Source organism: Phaenicophaeus curvirostris, chromosome 12, assembly GCF_032191515.1.
Source record: "Phaenicophaeus curvirostris isolate KB17595 chromosome 12, BPBGC_Pcur_1.0, whole genome shotgun sequence".
NCBI lineage: Eukaryota > Metazoa > Chordata > Aves > Cuculiformes > Cuculidae > Phaenicophaeus > Phaenicophaeus curvirostris.
Genome location: NC_091403.1, coordinates 22,277,695 through 22,289,710, shown reverse-complemented (window position 1 = coordinate 22,289,710; position 12,016 = coordinate 22,277,695). Strand labels below are relative to the sequence as shown.

Below are 12,016 nucleotides of genomic sequence, written 5' to 3'. Positions count from 1 at the left end.
TAAGATGGACCTGCTGGGAGGAGTGCAGAGTCCCTGGGATGAGCAGCTCCCATGGGATGGTGGGATGAAGGCTTCGGGCACCCAGAATTAACCCTTGAGGTGTGCTGCGTGGCTGCAGTTCCGCTGCCCTCAGGCTGTGGCTGCAGCAGTAGTGCCTGCCGGGATCTGCACCCCGGGTGCTTTCCCAGTGCCTTCGGGGGGCTCAGGACCTGCAGTGGGCTGAGGTTCTTTGTGCTGGGCTGCTGCAAGCAACCTGGCTGCACCCACCACCCTGGGCAGCCAGGGAGAATGGTTTCATGAAGAGAGTAACTTAGAGCCAGGCTGCTCCAAGAGCCTGTTCTTCACCACAAGCTTCCTGCTGTCCGGTGGCCCGAGGAGGAGGTGGAGTACGAAGGTGACAAAGCACAGCAGATGGGAGCAGGGCCTGTTGTGTCCGTGCTCTGCCTGCACATGTAGATATGTGGTTTGGATTTCTCTCTGATTCAGAGGTGGTAATGATTTACCTGCTCTTCATTTGCTTTATGCAAATGGCTTTGAAGATACTTTTTCCTGGGTGGGAGGAGAAGGAAAAAAGTGGTTAAATGGGGGTTGCCTCCTGGGCACCTCTGTTGTACCATGTTCTTGCCTACATCCTCTTGCCGAGCATCAGCCCCCGAGGAGAGACGAGGGCCAGAGCTGGGGCCTGGCCCCGTGCACGGAGGTGGCAGCTCCTGATCCTGCTCTCGGCAGGGCTGGGGCCAGCATGTGCAGGGATTCTTCAGCAGAGCCCTGGGTGCTGAGCCAGCAGTGACAGGACCGATGCTGCTCTGCTGCTCGCTAGGTCTCCCTCCGAGAGCATCCAGCAGTGCAGGCTTGGGGGGAGTTTAATACAGCAGTAAAGGATGAGAGCAGGTTTCTGGCAACTCAGTGCTGTTACGTCTGCCGGCACGCCCTGAGCCTGGGCTGGGTCTGCACTGCAAGAGCTGGGGAGCAGCTCTGGGTGATGCTTCCCCTGGAACAGGGGAGCAAAACCAGGATCAGGAAGCTCCTGTTTCCAGGCAGAACCTCTTCCCTTCCCAGCTGCCCCCTCCCAGCCCTGGTCTCCCATCAGGCGTGGTAGATGCAGTTAGCAAGGATGCACCTTGTCTGGATGAGGCCAAGCTGGGCTCTCTCATGGTGGGTCCGAGCCGGGCGGCAGTCGGACCCACTTCCCACCCTGTCTATTCCAGTGCGTGGACAACATCCGCTGCAACGGCCTCATGATGAACGCCTTTGAGGAGAACTCCAAGGTCACCGTCCCGCAGATGATCAAGTGAGTGCTGCCGCGGCCGGGCGCTGCAGAGAGCGCTGGGCTCTGCCCGGCCCCACGGCGTAGCTCCCACGGCAGCCAAACGCTGCTGGGAGCCCCGGGAGGCTTTCCAAGAAGTGCAGAGGGTGTCCCTGCCACACTGACCGCCCATGCTGCTGCCATGCAAGGGGACAGGTCTGGGTTTGTGGGTGTCCCCAAGGACAGTCTGTCATCGCACATCCTTTGCACAAACCTCTGCCAGCTGAACATGGAGCAATGGTTCCTCCCATTCTGGAGTGTGCATTTCCTAGCTCTTCACTGGCAGTGCTCCTGCTTGCATTTTATGTAGGGACACCCCATTCAAGTGCAGCTCCGGCAACCTGGTACCGTTTTCCATGGTCCCTGCACCTCTTGGGGGAAAGCTGCTTGCACGGAGCAGCTGTTGGTTTCGTTCCAGGCTGGAACCACAGATATCTTGTTTCTCTGCAGGTCTGATGCCAGCTTGTATTGTGATGATGTTGACATTAGGTTCAGTAAAACGATGAATTCCTGCAAGGTCCTGCAGATCCGCTATGCAAGCGTGGAACGGCTGCTGGAGAGGCTGACAGACCTGCGGTTCCTGAGCATTGACTTTCTGAACACGTTCCTGCATTCGTACCGTGTCTTCACCACCGCCCTGGTTGTCCTCGACAAGCTCATCACGATCTACAAGAAGCCGATCAGTGCCATCCCTGCACGGTAAGGCTGCGTGCAGCGTCACTGCAGAGCCTGTGCCGGTGACCTGTCCCGCCCCCAGAGGACTGGCTGAGTTTAGGGGGTCTGTGGCATCGCTCCTTTGTCCCCTCTTCTGTCCCGAGTCAGATTTCTGCTCCCCAGACCCTCCTGGCCCTGCTGCCACCCCAGAGACATTTCACTCCGTCCTTGGGAGTTGTGCCCGCAGATTGGGGAAGCCGATGATTTCCAGCTTCTGGGAGAGCTGAGCAGTGGGAGCGGGGCAGCAGGGGCTCGTGCTGGCTCTTCTCTGCCCAGGGGGATGCCCTGGAGAGCCAGCACTCCTGGAGCTGCTGGTGGGGATCTCCATGACCTCTCTATCAGATTAGGTGTGAGTTCAGCCTTTCCTTGTATCTCTGCCAAGGTCCCTGGAGCTCCTGTTCGCAAACAGCCAGAACAACAAGCTGCTGTACGGCGAGCCCCCCAAGTCCCCCAGAGCCAACCGCAAATTTTCCTCGCCTCCCCCGCTCTCCATCACCAAATCCTCGTCCCCGAGCCGGCGGAGGAAGCTCTCACTCAACATCCCCATCATCACCGGAGGGAAGGCGCTGGACCTGGCTGCTCTGAGCTGCTCCTCCAACGGCTATGCAAGCATGTACTCCTCCATGGCTCCCTTCAGCAAGACCACCCTGGACATAAACAAACTGTACGTGTCCAGTAACTACCCCAATAAAATCCCCGATGAGGGTGAAGCAGCCTCCGAGAAGCAAGAGGAGTCGCTGCCGAGCAAGCAAAGTGAGTGGCTGTGGGCGTGCAGAGGGGTGAGCTCCAGCCAGGGCAGCCAGCAGGGAGGGGGCCAGTTTTGGTGGGTGCTCTGGGGGTACAGGGACACGCGACGGGATCAGCACAGGGCATACAGGGGAGCTGGGGAGGGGCTCTTGATCAGGGAGGGCAGGGATAGGATGAGGGAAGTGGTTTTGAGTTGAAAGAGGGGAGATTGAGATGGATCTTAGGGAGAAATATTTTGCTGTGAGGGGGGGAGGCCCTGGCCCAGGCTGCCCAGAGCAGTGGTGGCTGCCCCATCCCTGGAGGGGTTCAAGGCCAGGTTGGATGGTGCTTGGAGCCCCTGATCCAGTGGGAGGTGTCCCTGCCCATGGCAGGGGTGGGACTGGGTGGGCTTTGAGATCCCTTCCAACCCAAATCTTTCCATGGTTCTGTGACTGGGTGCACTGTGCCTGAGTGCTTCGTGGCAGGGCTGGGGCAGGGGAGCTGGCTGCGTGCTGGCAAAGACGGGGTGCAGGGAGACCCGGGTCCACGAGGAGGCTCCCAGCAGCCCCCGTGCACTGGGGACACCAGTGGCAGTGATGGTGGCAGTGGTGGCGGTGGTTTGCAGCGGTAGCAGAGGTGGTGGCAGCGCTCCTGGTGATGCAGCAACTGGTGCGGTGTGGCCCCCAGCAATGGGGTGGCCGGAACTGAGTGAGTGAAACACCTCAAAGGCTGCAGTTGTTGCCTCATGGCACATCCCTCCCTCTGCCTCCTGCGCTGACAGCCCCGGGCACGGCTCTGAGCACAGCGCAGCAGCAGAGGACGAGGCTTCCCCCTGCCAAAGTCCTGCATTTGGCAGTCAAGACCCTGCAGACCCTCTGGCTGTGGTGCTCACCACAGTGTTTGTGGCTGTGGGCTGAGCCCTGCTCCCCACGGGACCAGCCCAGCGCTCCGTCTGCACCAGGATCGCGCTCAGCACCCCAAAGTGGGACCTGAAGCTGTGGGGCGGCCACCTCGGGGCTGGACCCCTGGGCAAGCATGGTGACTCCGGCACTGCCAGCACTTTCCCTGGCTTCAGCAAAACCAGGAACAGGCTGTAGCCTCCCCCTGCACTTCGGCATTATCCTGAGCCTTGCAGCGGGCTGTCAGCCCCGGCTGGTGCCCGGGTAGGGGCTGAGAGAGGCTGCCCCAGCTCCTCCTGCAGCCCTGCGCCCTGCGAGGGTTGGAGGTACCACCTCGTGCTCCGTTGCTGCCCATGGGACGCCTGGGCTGGAGCTCGCCTGTGGTCCTGCTCGCTGTCAGCAGCCCTGGGCAGAGCCTGCCAGCTGACGATCGTGCACCACGCATGGCATGGACAGCCCCTGCCTCATGTGAGTTGTCCACCCCTGAAAGCTGGATGAGTTGTAATAACTAATCACATCAAAAAAAAAAAACCACAAAAAACCTAGAACCAAGTAATTTGGGGACTTTCCTGTAGTCAGTCACTATGTGCCCAGCTGGAATGATTCGGACCTTGGGGAAATCGGGAAGAGCTCAAGCGTGGCTGCAACCTGCCTGGGTGCCGCGGTGCTGGTAACCAGTTACCTCTTCCTCCCAGGCTCTGAGGTGTCTGTCAGGGAGGAGTCGGACACGGATCCCAACCAGAGCGATGAAGCAGAAGCCGAAACATCCCCAACAAAATCCCCAACGACTCCCAAGTCTGTCAAGTGCAAAAACTCATCAGGTAACAAGTGAGCCGAGACCTGTCCCGCTCGGGGCTGTCACTGCCCTTGAGGCTGTTCATGGGAGCTACTGAGAGGTGTTGGTGTAAGAGGGGAGCAGGACCATGCCCTTTATTTCCTTTATTTCAAGGGGACAGGGAAATGCCCGACTCTCTGGCTCATATTGCAGGGCTGGTTGGGGCTTCTCACCCTCTTCCTGCCCTCTGAGGGCTGAGCTGGTGCATTGGGAGTGAATTCTGCTGCTTGAGGTGTGAGCCTGGGCTGGCATCAAGCATTAGTTTATCTGTCTCGTGTCTCCTGCCTGTCGCGCCCCGAGGGTCTTCCTCCTGCTGGGTGGATTCTTACGGTGTGGTGGCATCCAAAGCTGCTCATCCCTTTGTCCCAGGCTCGGCAGGGTGGGAGCCAGCTCTCGTGTGGGAACAGCCCCGCGTACCCACACGCTGTACCCACCACTTCCATGATCCTCATCCTGCCCAGCCCTGGGGGGCTGGCAACTGGGGCTGTGGGAAGGGACTTGTCTGCAGCGGTGGCTGGAGTGATGTCGGCTTTCTTCTCCCCGCAAGATTTCTCACTGTTTTCTTACAACAACGGCGTGGTCATGACATCCTGCCGGGAGCTCGACAGCACCCGCAGCGCCCTGTCTGCCGCTTCTGCCTTCGCCATCGCCACGGCAGGAGCCAACGAGGGGACCCCCACCAAGGAGAAATACCGCAGGATGTCCCTCGCCAGCGCAGGTACCTTGCCCCACGCTGCCAGGACAGCGAGGCTGCTGTTTCGGGGCTCCCGTTCCCACCGCGCTCGGCTGGGAGGCAGAGCCCGCGGAGGGTGCCCGGAGCACCTGTAGCCCCGCGCCTGCCCGCTCCGGGCTGTGGTCCCTGGGTGCCTGGGCACGGATCTGCCTGAGGAATGTGCAGGTTGCCAAACAGCCAAAGCCTTCGCACCCGTAGCTGGTGTGCCCACTCTCCCTTCTAACACAGAGCCTCCCTGGTGTTTGCGTTCGAGAGATGGCTTAGGGATGCTTAGAAGATGGGGCTGCTCTTTCTAGCAGTCCTGAAAAGATCCGTAAGTGATTCCTGATGGAGTTCTAGCTGTGCTAAGCGGTCGCTGGCAGTTTCAGGCTTCCCGACGGACCAGCGGAACGGAGACAAGGAGTTTGTGATCCGGAGAGCGGCCACCAACCGGGTCCTCAACGTGCTGCGGCACTGGGTCTCCAAGCACTCCCAGGTGGGCGGCAGGAGGCTGGGGGTTGGAGTTGGTTCAGTATGGCATGGTTGGTCTCGATGATCTCAAAGATCTTTTCCAACCAAATAATTCTATGATTTTATGGCACTGCAAGGCCCCCCATCCCTGCTGGCATGAATTCAGCTGTGTGCTTGGGGACTTAGCCAGGCTCCAGCTGGAAAGACAATTTGGCACTTTAATTAAGCAAATGAGTGGAAATGGGGAGGAGATGAGAACCACGAAGCAGGGGAACCGGGAGCCCCTGGCACAGAGCGAGGAGCAGGTGTTGGGTTGCTGTGTTTGTGTATCCAGGGTGCAGAGGGAGGGAGCCAGGATCCGCAGTTGTCACCCGGCTGGGCACCATCAAGGGGAGTCGCTGGGTTTGAATCCTGTTTGGGGGTTCCAAGCTGGGGTCAGGGATAGGAAACTGCGTTCCCTCTGCCACTGGTTGCTGAGGGCACTGGGAGCGGCACTGTGCTGGTTGTTACTGGGAAGCCCTCGTGCCCCTCCCAGGTACCATCCTGGCCAGTTCCCATTTGCCAAGTGCCATGGGCTGGGATTTTGGAGGGGAGAAGCAGCCTCTGCCATCAGCTAAGCAGCTGCCCACGCTGGCACTGCAGAGCCATGGGTCTTGGCCGGGTTTGAACAGACAGGGAGCAGAGCTGCTGGGAATGGACGTGAACTCCCGTTATATAGTGCATTAACACCGTACCTGTGCCCGCTCTGGCAGGACTTTGAAACCAATGAGGAGCTGAAGTTCAGGGTGATCGGCTTTCTGGAGGAGGTTATTCACGATCCCGAGCTCCTGACCCAGGAGAGGAAAGCAGCCGCCAACATCATCAGGTGAAGGGCTGGGGGTGGGTGGTGGTTTCTCCTGGACATTGCGCCAGGCTCTCAGGAGCCTCTGGGGATGAATGCAAGGTCTCCAGGAGGGGCTTTGCCTGTGGCCAGGGCCTGGGGCTTGGGAGGTGCTGAGGAGCTAGCTGCATCAGGGTCTGAACAGAGGCCATGGGTGGGATGTAACCCCTGCCTCAGGCATGCCCGTGCGCAGTATTAAACCCAAGGAGCACGTGGCCTTGTCGGGCTGGGGCGGTGGGATGGCACTGCGGCTTCCAGGGGTTGGGGGCTCCTCCAGTGAGACTCTGGCACCTGGACATGTGTCCCCATGCTGGCCAGGACTGGGGGCTCCTCTGACAAGGGTTCTTGCACGCACCAAGGGCTTAACCTCTGAAAAAACAGGTAGTCATGCTGCAACCCCATTGGAGGCGTGTGGGGCTGGTGCTTTCCCAGATGGAGTAATGCTGTCTTTTCGTGCCCTAGGACCTTGACGCAGGAGGACCCAGGAGACAATCAGATAACCCTGGAGGAGGTGGTGCAGATGGTAAATCCCTCTCCCTGTGTCATTCCACCTGGTAGCTCAGCGCGGTGGTACGGGAGCAGCTAAAGATGCCCACGCACCAATGCACCCAGCTCGGTGGAGAGCAGCTCTCCAAACGCGCTGTCGGGGTGTACGGTGACAAAGCAGGGAAGGCTTTTCCGGGGATGGAGCCAGCTGCGAGCACAGCTGGATCTGTTACGGGCTGAGGGGACACTAATCCAGCCCACCAAATCTTCAGTTCTCCTGCAACATCAGCAGGATGGCTGCAGCGGGCATGGAGACATATCTGCCTGCCCAAGGGACACAGGAAAACCCCGTGGGTCTCCACCATGTCCTCTCTGTCCCCAAACCCAACTAGTTCCAAGTGGTGGGCACTGTCCCAGCTGGCATCGATGCAGCTGCCCTGAGAACAGACCCCTGGGAATTCGAACCGTGAGGGTGGCTGTGGTGCATTTGCTGCCTTCCTGCAAACCAAAGTCTGTTCTCAGGAACCCAAGAGCCACTTCAACACGCCCTGGTGCACCTGAAACATCAGCGGCTCTGTGCCCGGGTGTGCCAGCTGCCTCTGGAGTGGCTGAGCCCTCTGGGGATCTTTCATTTGTAACCAGGGGTGCTGGAAGCCTTTGCAGAAGAGAAATCCAGTGAAACTTAAGGATTTTGGGCTGGCACACAATCAGAGCAGCCACGCAGCAGCAACTGGTGGTCAGAGGTGCAGTGGGAACACAAGGGAGGCCTGAGTTTTGGGGCACACGCTGGGGTGGTGGGGGCTGTGTGCTCCAGGCCCCTCCTTGTAAGCTGGGTGTGTGCATTGTGCTGCGTGCTGAACCCCTGCTGGGCTGCCCACCAGGGTGCCCAGAGCCCCCTGGTCCCACCAGTGCCCCTCGCCCAGCCCGTGTTTACTGTCATCAGTTCCTGTGCTCTGGCAGGGTGCCTCCCCGCAGCCTGCACCCCCCTGCAGGCTCTCCGTGGCCCTTGACCTGCTGAGCACTGCACACCCCCTCTTCCTCACCCCCTGCTTTCGCAACCCCTTCCTGCAGCCGGGAGGGAATTGTGCAACCTTGACCAGGCTGTTCCGGGAGGTTGCCTTTGGGTGCCTGCAGCCACCCTGCTTGTCCCCAAACCCCTGCTCTGCAGAGGGTGCTGGCGGGAGGTGGTGCCTCTTTGCAGGGCACGGCAGCACCCCAGAGCGGGTGGCTCAGCTGAGCCAGGGTGTCCCCTGCATGTCCTGCACCCCCAGCCACCCCACGGCGTGCTCTCCTGCACTGCTCTCCTGTGCTTCTGTCCTGTCCCCCTGTGCCACTGTCCCCCTGCACCTCTGTCCTGTCCCCCTGAACCGCTGACTCTGACCAGGGGACACTGCAGCCTCCCAACTGGTGTTTTGGTGCGACATCCCTGAGCAAAGCAGGGATGGGACTCTGGGATTTGCAATTTGCCTGCGGAGAAGGGCAGTGAGGAGGGGACGTGGGGCAGGAGCAGCCTCCCACCACGTTCCCCTGGGTCCTGTAGCACAGCCCGTGCCACCCTACATACTCGGTTAATTTTTTGCTTGCACACGCGCCTGCGTGATTACAACCATTGTGTTTGCAGGGCTGGGTGAAGCTGGTGCTTCTCAGTGCTGGTGGGATGTGGGATGTGGTTCTTCTGGACCATCGGAGCAGTGTGGCACTGTGCATCCTGGCTCCGATGGGGAAAGGCTTGCGGGTCCAACTTTGGCTTTGATTTTATGTGAGTGAGGTGCAGGAGCTCTTGCTCTGCTCTTCACCCACGAGCCTGCGGTGTTGCTTTTGTCGCTCAGGCGGAGGGAGTGAAAGCAGAACCTTTTGAAAACCACTCAGCGCTGGAAATAGCAGAACAGCTGACGCTGCTGGATCACCTGGTCTTCAAGAAGATCCCATATGAGTGAGTGAGCAGGGAGGAAGGGCTGTTTGGGTCACCTGGGGCTCCACGGCCGCCTGCTCCAGGTTAAACTCAGAGGATGCAGAGCCTTCCCAGCTGCCACCTGCTTTGCAATGGGGCATTTTTCCTAAACACTCAGTTCTTGGAGTCACAGTGCTACAGGAAAACTTCTAATCCATCTTTTCTTCTTAATGTACATTTCTGACTTCGTGCTAGCAGAGAAACTGTGAGATTTCCCTCCTAAAAGCCCAGAGACAAGGCAACAACATAAAAAGGATTAATTCTATATGGTTTTAAAATATCTCAACTTAAAACTTTGAAGACAATTCCATAACTACAAAGATCAAGGCCACATTGAAATGATCAAAATGAAAATAGTTCCCTCTGTTTCAGCTTGCCGATTTATTTTGGTCTCAATTGAACTAAATTGTTTTTGCTGTCCCTCTTCCTCTCACCAGCTGAGAGTTGTTTTCCCCTGGGTGTAGCTTGGCATTTATGGGCTGGGTAACCCAGTGCTGAACTTTGTAGATTGGTTGTTTTTGACTTTTTAAGGACATTTTTCCATACCTTTGTGTGTAAGCAAATACTCAAAATGATGTGAACAAGCAAATACTTTCAAACCTAGCCTGGACCTGTGTGCTGACCCCATGCCTTGGCTGCTGGCATTCCTGAGGTGACCGGCTCAGGGAGAGCCTTCCACGTCCATCGGGCTTTCAAACCCACCATGCACTCCATTTCTTGTGGGGGATGAAGGTCCTGGCACCTCCATCCCATGTGGGTGCGCAGGAGCTCACAGGACTTGGGTGTCGCAATAAAATGAGAACTTAATGTTGACCTGAGCTCTGTCTTTTGCAGAGAGTTCTTCGGGCAAGGTTGGATGAAGCTTGAGAAGAACGAAAGGACTCCTTACATCATGAAGAACACAAAACACTTTAATGACGTAAGTGCAGCCACGGTGGGTGATGGGGAGACAGGCAGAGATGAGGCAGCATCCCTGAGACAAGGACTGGGATGTACCGAGTTTGTCTGCCCCATCTCTGCTGTTACGTGCCTTGGGGACCCGTTGCAGCTGGGGCATCTCCTGGGGCCCTTGCTTCTGCTGCAGTTAGTGCAGAGAGGGAGATCCTTTTAATGAATGCTGTGATGTGCACATTAATGTTGTCCCAAGTCATCCTAACGCACGGGCTGAGACCGGTGTCTCCCCAAAGGTCAGCAACTTGATAGCGTCAGAGATCCTGCGGAACGAGGAGATCAACGCGCGGGTGAGCGCCATCGAGAAGTGGGTGGCGGTGGCAGACATCTGCAGGTGCCTGCACAACTACAACGCGGTGCTGGAGATCACCTCCTCCCTCAACCGCAGTGCCATCTTCCGCCTGAAGAAAACCTGGCTGAAGGTCTCCAAGCAGGTAGGGGCGCCGGGCTGAGCCCTCGGCGGGGAGCGTTGGGTGGGCTGGGTGCGGTGGTGTTGGGTTCAGAGAAGACACATGCAGTGAAAAAGCAGTTAAAGGGGTTTGTAGGTCTGTGGTTTCATAGGTCTGGCTGTGATGGCCGGGGCAGAATTTGTACCTGCGGAGGTGTCAAGCAGCTGGGTGGGAAGGTCGTGGCCCAGCGGCTGCTGCAGCAGGGCGGGAGGGGAGTGACGCTGCAGCTCTGCAGGCTTCCCCCTCCGGCTACGGGGTTGGGAGCTTCTCCCAGGGCTTCCTCAAGGCCACACTTTGGGTTTCTTGCAGACGAAGGCTCTGATCGATAAGCTACAGAAGCTGGTGTCATCAGAGGGCAGGTTCAAGAACTTGAGGGAGGCACTGAAAAAGTAAGTGAACACTGACTGCCCTGCAGTGGCTGCTGCGAGGGGGCTGTGACAGCCGGCCTGGGGCTCATGGCAGCAGAGACCTCCATCCCACCTGGATCCCGCACTGCGGGCTGGGGCTGGGCTCCCAAGATCCCTTCAGAGCCCGCGCTGCTGCGCATCGTTTGGCTGGCACAGGGCAGTGGTTTGCAAAGTGATCGCAAGTCGTGAGCCCCTCCCTTGAGCAGCGGTGCAGAAAGAGGTGAATAAAAGGGGTTGTTGAAGCTGCCCCTGTCTCACCTCCTGCAGCCCACGGCTTCCCGTGGGGCACGGATGGAGTTAACACTTGTCCTGCCCTGCCCGTGGGGACACCGGCTGCAGGATGGGGCCCAGGGGACCAGCACCCTTCCCTGGGAGAGGCTGACTTCCACGGTTCCTGTAGATTGGCGAGGATCCTTCAAATTCCACTAGCTGTGGAGTCCCACCCTTCTCCCCCACAAAGCCCCCAATTAAGGCGGTTTGCTTTGTTATTTGTTTCTGCTTTTCTCCCGAAGTTGTGACCCTCCGTGTGTCCCATACCTGGGAATGTACCTGACCGACCTGGCGTTCATTGAGGAGGGGACCCCGAATTACACCGAGGATGGGCTGGTGAACTTCTCTAAGATGAGGATGGTGAGTCTCCCAGCCCCGCGGCTGAGGGCAGGTTGGGGCTGGGTTGGAGCGATGCGGCTTGGTGCTGTGGAGCTTGCCAGGTCTGTCCCCACAGCCCCACGTGCCCCCTTGCATGTGTGCACGCGGTCAGGGTTGTCCCCAGTGAAGGAGGTGTCTGGGAGAAACAAAAAAGCCCTTTGCCCCGTGCGGTGACTGAAAAGTGCAACCGGTGCGTGCGCTGCAGCAGCTGCCGTTGCCCTTGCAAGTGCCGGGACGCGGTGCCCGTGGTGATGGCTGCGCTGGACACACCTCCTGTGTTTTATCTCCGGACAGATTTCACACATCATACGGGAGATCCGCCAGTTCCAGCAAACCTCCTACAAGATTGAGCACCAGCCGAAGGTACGGCCTTGTCCCAAGAGCCACACGCTCCCTCTCCTCATCTCCCGCTCCAGTTGCCGTGCCTAAACAGCCTTCATTTTCTGGCAGCTCTCTTGGGGAAGATGGGATGCTCCTGTAAGGAATTTAATGCTGAAGATGGTAGTAGAGCCAGTGCAAGAGTGAGGGGTTTTGTCAGGCAAGGTGTAACAGAGCGTGACAGGCACAGGGAACAACTTCCC

At 58.4% G+C, this 12,016-nt stretch overlaps 2 protein-coding genes across 3 annotated transcripts in view; one reads left to right on the top strand and one right to left on the bottom strand.

Annotated features, from left to right (window-relative positions):
- Positions 1–12,016, bottom strand: part of ANKRD34C (ankyrin repeat domain 34C) — a 202,875-nt gene that overhangs the window by 76,749 nt on the left and 114,110 nt on the right. The gene's annotated exons all lie outside the window — the stretch shown is intronic.
- Positions 1–12,016, top strand: part of RASGRF1 (Ras protein specific guanine nucleotide releasing factor 1) — a 36,845-nt gene that overhangs the window by 21,330 nt on the left and 3,499 nt on the right. Inside the window, exons 13-26 of one of the 2 annotated variants that reach the window (XM_069866588.1) lie at positions 1,209–1,291; positions 1,796–2,005; positions 2,403–2,773; positions 4,341–4,466; positions 5,028–5,198; positions 5,576–5,688; positions 6,416–6,528; positions 7,006–7,066; positions 8,859–8,962; positions 9,815–9,899; positions 10,168–10,365; positions 10,690–10,769; positions 11,300–11,417; positions 11,730–11,798. In XM_069866588.1, coding sequence (XP_069722689.1) covers positions 1,209–1,291; positions 1,796–2,005; positions 2,403–2,773; positions 4,341–4,466; positions 5,028–5,198; positions 5,576–5,688; positions 6,416–6,528; positions 7,006–7,066; positions 8,859–8,962; positions 9,815–9,899; positions 10,168–10,365; positions 10,690–10,769; positions 11,300–11,417; positions 11,730–11,798 — 1,902 coding nt within the window. Of the gene's footprint in view, positions 1–1,208; positions 1,292–1,756; positions 2,006–2,402; positions 2,774–4,340; positions 4,467–5,027; positions 5,199–5,575; positions 5,689–6,415; positions 6,529–7,005; positions 7,067–8,858; positions 8,963–9,814; positions 9,900–10,167; positions 10,366–10,689; positions 10,770–11,299; positions 11,418–11,729; positions 11,799–12,016 lie in introns of both variants that reach the window. The other variant, XM_069866586.1, reaches the window with a different exon arrangement.